We start from the raw sequence: 12383 nt of genomic DNA, 5'->3' as shown, positions 1-12383 counted from the left end.
ATCGTTCGGTGAGCTCTTGTCCTATGAGCGATTGTCCGCACCCTGGTGAACTTCATTCCGATAAAAATTAATTCGCAGGGGCACTAATGGAATTGAATCGGGATTTACCGAAACCGTCAGATGCCAAGATTGAAAATAGGTTAGTGGTTTGACATATCTTCTTTGTTCTGGAGATGAGTGAACAGAGATAAACGGGTATATAAAAGAAACGATAAATTGTTTTATGGCTCACTTGTCGAGCATGAAACGGTCACCAGAATAGTTGAATACCATTTTTTTTCTGGACCATTTTCTCCTACACCCATACACATGGTATCCACCATATACGAAATACTTATTCGGCATTAAACGGGCGCAATCTTTAAATTTCCTTATCAACTTATCTTATCTCGCTACAATTTACCTAGACGTTCCGTGTCGTCCGTCGCTTTCCATTCTGGAGGTCGTCATTCTCCTCAATGTAAAGCACTAGGGTGTAAAATGGTCTAGGAACGCATGAAGGAGTGATGATAAAGTGTGCTGGGCACGTTTTTCCTTCTGATGTCGCAGCTTAGATCAAACGTTGCCTACGCTGCGGATTAATTTTTGTCTGGGGTTCATTAAAAAGATTAAAAACGCATAAACATTACAAACAACAGTGCTCTTTCAACAAACAACAACATATATATTGTGATGATGAAGTGGGGAGGTTTTCCACTCTAGGAGTGGAACGCTACTCCATAGCCCGGGGGTCTAATATGATCGATGACGATGCCTTTATATTCTTCGTTCAATGGCATGCAGCTTTTGCTGTTCATTAACATCAGTGTTAATTAGAAAAATGTCTCTCAATTTCAACCCCATTTCCCCGAGTGCACCCTTGAGGTAGCGTGGTGTAGCGTGAGGTTGATAGAAAGATTCTCTTCCTATATTAGTCACCCCATTAGTCGTACCTTATTATTACTGTTGCGCTGAGTCACACCCAACTGCGTCACAAGAAAATGTCGGTGTTTCCGCGCGATAACTTTGCTATTTGACAGTCTATTGCCTATTCAACTGAAGTGTCATAACAGGTGACTACTGCTATAATCTAATGTGGGGTAGTAAATTACTGTGGTATTGTTTTCATGTGATGTCTGTTTTATTCATCAGTCAAATCGGATTCCGACCAAACCAAAATAGAAGAGAGGTCTCAATAACGGATCCAGGATATTTGCTCACCGCCCGGAAGCTCATGGCGGACAAATGCTCACGAAGTTTTTTACGTGCTTGCTCTTTTCGCAAGTTATGTGTCGTGTTTGGTGGCACATTATAAAATGTTTGTTACAGGAGAACATGCTCTTGTGTTTGGGGGGATGACTGGCTTAGACTGGCTGTTATAATGCTGATTAAAATAATGAGCTCTGTGGTCGTTTCCTGAAAACTTGATGCCCCGAGTTTCGTTCTTTTTCTTTTCCTTTTCTTCCCTCTTTCTCCTTTTTTTGAACAGCAAGCTTGCCTCCGTCTTGCTAACCTTTCCTTTCTTTTTCTTAATAAACGTATTTCTTCCCCCCTCCCCTTCACACAGGGAAGACTTAAGCTGGCTTTTTAGCAGCTGTCGGACGAAGCATTCGCTTCTCAAAAGTTCAAAAATTAAGAAACTTGATTGAAAACGCTTTATTATTCACTGCTTCACACAGTGGAAAAGATGAAAATAAATTATGAAACTGTCAGGGTGGGCTCATGGTAAAATAGAACGGGGTGAGCAATAGACCATTTCCATATTCGCGTCGCCCTTGGCGGCGGAATGTCGAACGTCGTGCACTCTTTCCGCATTCTTCTTCCAATCTTCTCTTGCTACTTTCCCAGGCAACGTGCTAGTCCGAAAAGCGTCATCATGTTTGGGGAGGGGGGAGGGGGAGAAAGACGTCTCTCTCCCCCTCCTCCCCTCCCCAAACATGGTGACGCTTTTCGGACTAGCACGTTGCCTGGGAAAGTAGCAAGAGAAGATTGGAAGAAGAATGCGGAAAGAGGTGACAGCGCATTGTACTCGTTACCAGACCTGAAACGTCCGCGTAATCTTGATACCGATTATCTCCCTACAGTAAACATGACAATCGCCCGCAGGTGGGTCCATAGAGATGTTTTCCACTCAAAGATGCCGGACGCAAGGGCTAGGCATGCACGTACGCGTTGACGGAAATGGTCCATTGTCCGCTCCCCCTCAATAACATATCCCAGAGGTGGCGAGAGTGATAGATGATAATTAATTCAGACCAAACTATCTAGCGACAGACTACAAAAAAATATACGGCTATTATATGGATACCGGATGCATATACAGCATATGCTGGGATATAAAGATGTACGTGAGATATGTATACGGATCAGCATAGGAAGTAGCTCTTACTTTATTTTATGTCTTGGCTATGCCAGTCTAACGTGTGCAGCTTCGCGATTATTGAAATGTGTTCGGGTTGGAAGAAACATCTATTCGATTAGGAATTCGAACGTTGAATTACAGGTTTGATTCGGAATTCGAATAGAATATAGGACTACTGGCTTCGGTTGACCTCTCATTTCTTTACTCTTTCGCCTTTTTTCTTTAATAAATCTTCATATACCCCCCCCCCCCCCGTGTTTATTCACACTGTAGTAAAAAGTCGACGTCCAAAGTGAACAAGCCCACGCGTATCGAAAGTGGATGTTGTTGTGCGTTAGAGACAGAACACCATCTCCAACGGACGTCCGAAATAGATCCCAATGTCCATATCCGAAAACTGACCTCCGTGGGACTCTCCTCGGATATTTTTGGAGGGATATCCGTAGCCGTATATCCACAGGAGGTCGTGTTGCGGCTGTTTCGCGGATTGTCCGAATCAGTTCCGTGATGGGATGCTGTACGGATCATGTATTTGAAGAGAGAGAGAGAAACGCGGGACGATGTAGCACTGCAGAAATTCGACTTTCCATGAACCAACTCACTCTCTCAAACTACATGAGTAAGAAACAGAGACATTACCTCTACGCCGACTTAATACGCCAAACAATTTCTCATTTCACCGTTGTTTATGCACGCTATCGATTTAAACTTAGACAGCTCACCCTTCACTTCGACTCCCAGGCGAACAAGGCTCTCGAATGTGTAGAAGCTTGCGAGAACACAATTGTACAGTGTCTGTTCCCTGTTTGGAAGTGAATGCAATCTCATTTTCAAAGCATTTGGGCTGAGTGGCCCAATCTCCTGTTGCTGTTTCTTCTTCCTCTTCTTTTTCTTGTTTCTTTTCTTTTTTTGAAACGCCGCGCTGAGTTTCCCTCATGGGAAGCAAGCGGAGCAACAGAAAGTGAAACGAGCGGAGACGGTGGCAGATGTGAAAAAGATGTCGGAAACACGCTTGATATTTTACTAAAAAGCGCATACTGACTTCTGAAATATAAAAACGTAACACGCGCTCGAGATACACGCTACATCCCAGAGAGCTCCTGGTTAGGTCCGCAAAGTGGATGTTCGTAGGAAGTTTGAAGCCCGGCCAAGTGGATCTCCGTAGTATCTCCGCTGGAGGAATTTCATTATTCTGCGGATATCCGTATCACCGTGAAAGTATATCCGATGGACATCCGTAGGACATAATTTTCTGACTGGGCTCCGTAGAGGAACAAAAACCCAAGTCGAGCTGCCGCTATAAGAGAGCTGTTCATCGATGTACAAAGAAGAGGATGCGTGAAAGGCCCAGCCTCAACACCACGTTCCTATCTTGTGACAACAGAGAGCGGTGATCTTCGCCGCAATCGGTCGCATCTCATCCCGCTGTCACACAGTTCACGTGATGACCAGTTGGCCGAAACTACAGACCTCGCAGATGCACAAATGCATGAAAGAATTAGCACTTGTGAGAATATGTCTCACTAGCATACCAGAAGTGGATTCTGCATTACGCCAAAGACTTTTCCTGAGTCAGAGACTTCCAAAGGAGGGGAAATGTGGGGTATCTGGCATTCGAGCTCAGCCGATGACTCAACTTCACACCGCGCCTTCGCACGGCGAGTTCAAGGCTTTCGCGTCTCATATTCCCACCCTTGTTTATCTTTCCTGGCGTGCTTTGTCTAGAGGCAGTCCGCACTTGGTACTCGTACAATAAACAGCTCTCTTATAGCGGCAGCTCGACTTGGGTTTTTGTTGATCTACGAAGTCTAACGCACAACAGATGTCCCTAAGGGGGCATTTTTTTTCTGTGGACATTTCTTTGGGGAGAACATTTTTTCCTAAACCCCTTACCGGGCCATCTAATAACAAAAGCAGTGCCGATTTTCATATTCAGTCAAGTTAAAAACTTGTATGCTTACAAAGACAGCACCATATAAACGTAGGATCCATGGTCCCTTCACCGAAAAATTAGCGGCCACTGTGCACAGAAAAGAAAGACGATACGACATAGCGGCAGGCCTGCCTGCCGGAAAACGTGCATTGTCATACCGATCAGGTCGGAAAAACCCAAGGCAGGGAACAGACTTGGAGATTGCGACACACACACTATCTCCAACTATCCCAAACTAAAGTGACTATAGTGTGACAATCCCTTTTTAGTGACTCTATCCCAAACAGCAGACGCTTTTGTCGTTCCATTACTTAATCTTCCAAAAAGAGCTGTTTCAAGGACTTAAACAGTGGGAAGGGAACCTCTCAGGAAAGGGAATCTAGGATAAGGTGTTGGATTTCTATCTAGGATAAGGTGGCGAAGAGATTCTTTTTACCCCGTTAGCCCGCGATGTGGCGCCACAGGGAGGCGCAGAATACATCAGTCAAGCAGCGCGTTACATGCCTTCATATTTTATCATATATCTGGAGAAGAGATAATCGGATGCGGATGATCCTGGTGTTAAAATGTTATAGAAAGATTTTTGCTTTGCCGCTTCAGGAAAATTTCTGCATAAGTTTTTTAGAAGAGCATGTCAAAGCTTGAGTATCCAATTTTGGTAATTTTTTGTACTTCAGTAACGTGTTTAGAAAAATGGCTTGAGAAAACCAATATTTTTTCCTGGAGCGACAAAGCGCATTTTCGAACGCTATCCAACAAGACCAGTCTCGTGAAAATCGGTTAATTATTTACCGAAAGAGACTGCGAAGTTTGTCCCATAGAAAGTACATGGGTCCGCCGGAGGTGGTATCCCCTCTTAAGGCTTAACTCAGCTGAACTCTCCCTCATAAGCCAAGCAAAGTCAACATAAGCCAACGCTTTTAACAATGTCAAGGCACATTGACACAATACGATGAACATTATCATCCATCCAGGAGGTCACCTGTTCGAAACCTGCAACAAACAACTGGTGATAACCCTCACTGTGGCGTTGATGTCTGGCACCTTCGTGTTCCTGCCGTTAAGTGTGAACCTCTACTTGGCTTATCTCGCCAGCTTCTTGAACGGCGTCGGAGTAGGTGGCTTTGACACAGGTAAGCTTCAGTTCGGATCGAAATTTCTGCCCACATCGAAGACTCCTCTATAGGGTCGCGTGACAGGGGGTTAGCCAACGCCACCTATACACACAGAAGTCCTGCTTAATGCTTCCTCTCTTTCTTTCGCTACGTGGACACATGACGCCAGAATTCGTCTGCTACTGTGATTCGCCGTTCTGGAAATTCAAGAACACACAAATTATTGTAGCTAACTTCATAAATTTGAACCTGTAGACTAAAAGTGCAACGCGATTTCCAGAAAATCAGCCTTGAGACAAATATGGGCGTTATTTTATTTTACCATTTAGTACACGGGGACGTTCACTACTCGCAGACGACAGTGGCCGCCATGCGGCTTACGGTGGCTTGTCTCCATAGCTACTACCGTGGAAAGCATGTTCGTGATTGGCCACGGTCGTTTAAGATACGATCCTCATTAGCTGACTCTTAGTTGTTACGTCACGCCGACGAGTACGCAGGCTTTCTCGGTGTACGTGGTGATGGGTTACCACAGAAGAAGCAATTAAACGTATGTCTACACCAGTTTGTCGACAGGAGAAATTGTGCAGCGAAGTATACATGGATACGTCTGTGCACGTGGATGGCGTGACAGACGTGGATACGTCTGTGCATGTGCACATGGATGGCAACGTCTGTGCACGTCTTTAGTTGCATAATTATTTGTCATTTTTTGTCGTTTTTACGCTGTTATGTGTGGCGCTGTGTGTTTTACTAATGAAATATGAGTATTTCCTCCATTTAGACGGTTTCTAGCATACGAATGGATATGTGCTGGAAGGGTAAGTGCGCTAATGTTGTTAAATTTTACCCATGCGGACACTGAAATGAAGAAACATGCAGCCACAAGGGAACACGATGTCAATATAGACAAACACGAAAACCCCGTGCGCTTGAGTGCTGCCCCTCATGCTGTACGAATGCAGTATAATATAATTGGGAATTGATTTCCACGAGAGATGAGTCAGCCTCTTTGTGTGGCGACATGCTGCACGTGCATGCACGTGTGCAGGTGCACAGGAACGCGGATAATTTCGACCACCAGGGGTTCTTTCGACGTGCGCCGGAAATATCCGACACACAGTGCTGGGAGTAATGTTTACTTCAGCGTGAGTGCAGTTTAACAACATCATACTTATTATTATTTGTTATTGTTGTTCATTACTATTATTTATTATATAAGTGATTTTCATAAACGAGAGAACCTGACCCATCCAGACGCTACAAAGGCTGTGGGTCCGCACCTGGAAGAACGCATGCGCCACGTCAGCTTCCCCATGGACGTGCATCCCGTGAGCTGTGACGTCACTGAACTTGCGGCCAATGACATTAGTTTGTCCGTCTCAACGTGATAATGACCGAAGAAGTGTAATGTAAAGGATGAGGAAAGTAAGAGAAGTCATGTGAAGGGAGAGGGAGGGTTGGTGTGCTCAATGAAGACAGCAGCAGTAGGCAGACTAGATGGTGGTGGCTTTGTTTATGTTAACATTTCCTAGCGTTTGAGGGAAAATACACAACGGACTCACGAACCTGCAATGAAGCGTTAATGCCCTGGGTGCAAGGGAGACGCAGGAGTGAGAAAAAGTGCTCTTAGGGCGAGATGTGTTTGCTATCCACCCTGATAACAACAGAAGGATGTGCGTGACCCAACCTAGCGTTATCCTCCAAGAAGGGTTGGCCACTCTCTTTAAAATCGTTACCCCCTGGTTCTTCACGTCCTGTATTTTCCCTCAACCGCAAGGCAATATTAACGTCGTCAGGGTTGGTATGTTCACGAGATGGGTGTTTACTTGAAAAGCGTCGTGGCCGACTTCAGGAGGAACTATATGATCAGCCGTGTGGAAAGTCTCTCGCAAAGCCTGTAGAAAATCGGACAGCTGAGGGAGGTGGGTGGGGTATTCGATGTCACGGCATCCCGGTGTTCGGTATGCCATTGGAGCTCCTACTAACCAACGTATGCGGTATTCGCTCAGCCGCGCTGTCAGTCCCACAATGACTATCGGATTTCAATGGCACGGGACGGTCTTGCTAATACGCAGTATATTCTCAGGCTAGACAGTGCAGTTAAGGGAGTTGTTGCCCTTTAAAAACGGGTTCTGTCGAAATTTCCTTCCAGGAGTGCTACCAGGATTCACTACCAGACTCGTCTTGACCATTGCCGCAGCCAGGAAGAACGCGAACACCATTTTTAAGAGTGCTACAACTGCTACAAGAAAGCAGTTTTATTGCTTACTTTCAACTGCGAAGCCTTGTCTCAGTCTAGAAACTGGAAAGGGCGCAGACTAGCTCGTACATGACGAACACCAAAAACGAGACACAGTCCAGCTCTATCCGCGTCAATCTCTCACTTTATGCGCAGATATAGTCCAACGTTTTTGGCGTCGGAGTCAGCGATAGCCGAAGTCAGACACGCCAAGTAAGCGATCCGGGAAATATGCGTTTATTGTCAGACGCGCCTCAGCAGTAGCCTGCGACCGTTGCGCATGCGCAAAGTCGCTGTGACTGCAGCGGCGCGACTGCGACTGCGCCGTTCCATTCTGCGCGGGCGACGTCCTAGCGCGTTGAATGTCGCCGGTCGCGGTAGCCACTAGACCATAGAGGGTGTGAGTTCTCCCACGCAACTGTGCAGCGCGCGTACGAGCAGCACAGTTACGTCGGACAATATCTGCGCCTTTTCTGTCTTACATAGACGCCTCCTCTTTGTCCCTTTCCACGGGGATGAGGAGCATTTTATCTTCCCGTCGCCTACCGCCGTTGCTTGGGAAGCACCGGGCATAAGGCATCACACCGACTTAACCGAATGACGCACCTAAGGCGAAATTCTGAATCATGTCGTCTTCTTAGTGCTCAAAACCGGCGGCACACGCTTTCTGGAACGTGCATGCAAAGTTCTACGAAAATGGCATACGCTTCCCCTCCTAAGCCAATCCGATGACAGAGGGACCTCACTCCGAATACTGATTTACCTTGACGGCGATGTGGGAATTTCTTCTGGAATTCAAAGCTGCGACCTCTCAGTTCTCCTTTTCACATTGCAGGTGCCCTGGTCCTCCTCATCAAATTGTGGCCAGACAATCCAGGACCGGCACAGCATATCTACCACTTCTGCTTCGGTGTGGGATCTCTGTTGGCTCCGTTACTCGCCCAGCCTTTCCTTTCTGTCGACGCTCATGACAGCGACCCAAATGCCACCTCCAACCATTCGCTATTCAGCACGTCGCCAACTGTGGACGACTTTCCAGTCAGCAGCCGTTCTTCAGCAACTACACCGGAATCCAGAATTCACTATGCCTTTCTCATCGTCACCATCTACCTTGCTGCGGTTGTCGTCTTTCTTGCTGTCCTCTACATCGTTGATAAGAGCAAGAACTATGACACAGTGGTTCGTCAGACGAAGGACACTGAAGCCGTTCAATCATCCGCCGCCAGTGACGTCCGATTCTCAAGAATTCTTATAGGCCTAGCGGGAGTCTACATAGCTGCCTACGTAACCATGGAATGCGCCTATGGACACATGTTGACGACTTTTGGTGTCAAGAGCGACCTGCACATGCCGAAGTCCACCGCTGTGTACCTAACGGAATTCTTCTTCGCAACGTTCACGGCGGCGGGAGTGCTTGCAGCACTGGTTGCCATGAAGGTGTCTCCCTTTGGATTGCTGCTCGCTTCAAAAGTGACATTACTCTTTGCCTTCTGTGTGCTGTCGGTGTGGGGCGCAAAGTCCAGCGTGGTACTGTGGGTTGGAACGGCCCTATCTGGCCTGGGACAGGCGGTCATCTACGGTGGTGTGGTCTCCTTCTGTGCCGACTACATGGAAGTGACTAGCAATATGATGTCCGTGATTGTATTTACGGACGGCTTTGGCGCCATGCTCGCACCGGTACTAGTCGGACCGTTCATAGAACGTTTCCCAATGGTGTTGATGTACTTGTGCTTGGCGTTGGCGATAGCGATGAGTATCATCTTCATTGTGCTGCACTTGCTCACTAGAAAACGGAACAAGCTTAAGGGTAGTTCAGAGACAGAAAACGCAAATGACGCTGTTGAAGTGAAATCGAATGACTAGTCTGGATGACTACCGAGTCTGTAACGTGTCGGATGGAGGACCATCAGCTTTTGGAATCTGGATTAGTGCAAAACGTCCTGACCGCTTCATTTCCATCTTTTTTTTTGCATCCGTAATGTCTGTTGTAAAGTATTAAGTATTCAACTATTAGTGTAAGAGACTCTGCACTTTTCCGAACAGCCCATAAACTCGAAATTCTTCCTAGACGGCGATTCATAGCTTCTGGCCCGCACTCATACGCCTACCACACAGAAGAGGAGATGCCTTCTTCGTTTAAATTCTCTGTCGTGCGTTCCGAAGCATCTCTTCTGTCAACTGCGAACGAAAAAAAAATCGTAACATGGTCTCCTTCAGTACAGTTCTTACTGTCTGTACTTCAATTTAATTGCGTTCCCGTTTGTGTGCCTTGTACTGCACGTGAACTGTGCTCAAAATTTCCACCCTCCTTTCAAGAGCAACGTATATCTGACGTTAATGAGCTTCACGCGGAACGAAAGCATATTAATAACGCTTTCAAATGATGTATTTTGCGAGGGCATAGCTAACGCATTAGAAGAGATATATTCGTTAGAGCCCTGCACTGTACGGAGAAATGCGTGCAGTTTGCAATCCGGTTCCTGAGAAACACCACATTCGATTTTAACGAGAAAATTTGTAAGTCTTCACTAGTCAACAGCGCTCTCGGACATTCCCACGATCACGATCAGGATCGCCGCTCCGATCGTCACCGTCATCTTTCATCGTCGTCACCACTCAGCATTGTCACCACTCATATTACACCCCTAGCTATGGAGTAGCGTTCCACTCCTACAGTGGCAAACCTGCCCACTTCATCGTCAGAATATAACTGGTCGTGTTGTCGTTCACTAGAGAGCGGATTTTTAGGCGCTAACGGGTGGCGCTCTTGACCCGCATAGCACCCAATATGCCAATCATCATTGCGGACAATATCTGTCTCTCTCCTGATAAGCTAAGAATAGGAGCGTTGAACTATCCATCCAATCGGAAGAGAAAACGATACTGTTAACTGCCTAAAAATCACGCTCTCTAGTCTTCACTATTATTCTACGTTTCTAATTATATCAATTTTATACGGGCTAAAAGTACAGAACCCAGAGTACTGAGCGGAAAGCCAACACTAGCTTCGCAGTGTCCTCCGCCACAAGAGGCACGTGGGAAACGCTCTACACTACATAAAGGAGTAATCGTTGAATTCACTAATGTTTGCATGAGACAAAATGGCCATGGTTGTTTCTATCTCACTTGGGCCAGCCGGTGTCCGCCCATTTCATCGAGCGCCATTTCATCGAATAACACTTGACTCATCACGTTGCCATGTGGCTTGTATCACCAGACATGCAGACACATTTCGGGGTCCTTAGTAAGCACAAAATGTTTGCGTTTCCGTGCTTTAACTTTGATATTAATGACAGTCTATTATCGATTCAATTGAACAGTGTCAGAATGGTGTTCCTGATCATTGCTACGATCTGTAAATTACTGTGCGACTGATTTCGCACGAACGTCTATTTCAATTCAATCGGTTTCTGAGAAAACAAAAAAATGAGGGGCGTTCTTGACAACATAGCCGAGTGGTGCCTCGAATGATTGATGATAATTACATCTGATCAAGGTATCTGTTGCCAGACAACAAAGATGTACCGCTGTTTAGAAAACAAACTGAAGCCCAAGCAGCACAATGTACTCAAAGTCGAGTGCAATAGGGGTGGGCGGGTAGGTGAAAGGCCTTGAACAGACTCGTGAAACTAAATAACATTGATAAGACACATACCGTCCACCCCTATTGCACTCAACTTTCGGTACATTGTGCTGCTTGGGAGGCTACGGTGTACCTAAGCTATTGAAGAGCGTTGGTTATTATGAACACTTGGGTCCCATTATTAAAAACGATCTAAGCAACAACAACAACTTTATTTCAAGATGATGAATAGGGAATTTCATCGTCAGGGGCGAAACTCAACGCCATTGGATAAATAAGGTTGGATAGCCATGTTAGACATATGTGTACTACACTATGTGTACTATGTGTACTTGAGCTACTCCAAGACTTCGGATGTAAAAAATGCAATTTCGCTCCAGTGCAACGAAATAAATTAACAACATATAAATGGTTAGGTATGCCTTGAAATATATGCACCTATCAGCAGTCTCAGATCCATAAAATAGCGCGCTGTCCGAAAAAAAAAAAGAACCATGCAAAATGTACTGTGCAGTGTTTATATATTCCAGGTGCACAAGATACAATAAAATTTATTATACTTCATTCACGAGTGTTATGATACGCATATGTCCTTATATTACATGCATGTATTGGTGAATATGTACTATGTATGCACAAAGCCAGAGATATAGTTGAGCCACAGAGCAGCGAGGTGCGTAGGTGAACGATGAGGCAAGGAATGCGTTTATTCGGACACGGGCGTCACGCCTATGCCTTCGCCGTCGTTACAATTGCTCCCTCTCCCAAGGCTTGACCTCTTGGTCAGGGTAGATTACATATGAAATACGCTGATGTAATCGTGAAAGTGAAGATGGGGTTGAAGATGATGTTCACTACTCCGCCGCAATAGGGTGCACACTTAACTTTCTTACACCCTTCTGAGTGTAAGGTGGGTGCACTATAACTCATGTCCCTTTGAGTGTAAAAGTTTGTAGGTGCAATGAAATACACCTACCCCTCAGGGTGTATTTCACAACACCATCAAACTTTTACAGTTAGATGGGTGTGAGTTATGGTACACCCACATTGCCCCTGAAAGGGTGTGACATCTACGTAGGGGGTGTGCGGCTTGTTGGTCTGCACTGATAATTGGACCATACCCTAACTGATTCAATGTTTGGCGTAAATCAACACACTTAATCAGTGGC

At 45.8% G+C, this 12383-nt stretch overlaps 1 protein-coding gene across 3 annotated transcripts in view; it reads left to right on the top strand.

Annotated features, from left to right (window-relative positions):
- The window catches only part of LOC135378894 (sodium-dependent glucose transporter 1B-like), a 78593-nt gene extending 66815 nt beyond the window's left edge, over positions 1–11778 (top strand). For all 3 annotated transcript variants that reach the window (XM_064612055.1, XM_064612058.1, XM_064612056.1), the window contains 2 exons: positions 5249–5407; positions 8467–11778. In XM_064612055.1, coding sequence (XP_064468125.1) covers positions 5249–5407; positions 8467–9494 — 1187 coding nt within the window. In that variant the 3' untranslated portion in view covers positions 9495–11778. The remainder of the gene's footprint in view (positions 1–5248; positions 5408–8466) is intronic.
- The last annotated feature ends 605 nt before the right edge of the window (positions 11779–12383 follow it).

This window comes from Ornithodoros turicata, chromosome 1 (genome assembly GCF_037126465.1).
Source record: "Ornithodoros turicata isolate Travis chromosome 1, ASM3712646v1, whole genome shotgun sequence".
In the NCBI taxonomy this organism is placed as follows: domain Eukaryota; kingdom Metazoa; phylum Arthropoda; class Arachnida; order Ixodida; family Argasidae; genus Ornithodoros; species Ornithodoros turicata.
Note: the sequence above shows the minus strand (reverse complement) of the source record. Positions and strands in the feature narration are given on the sequence as shown.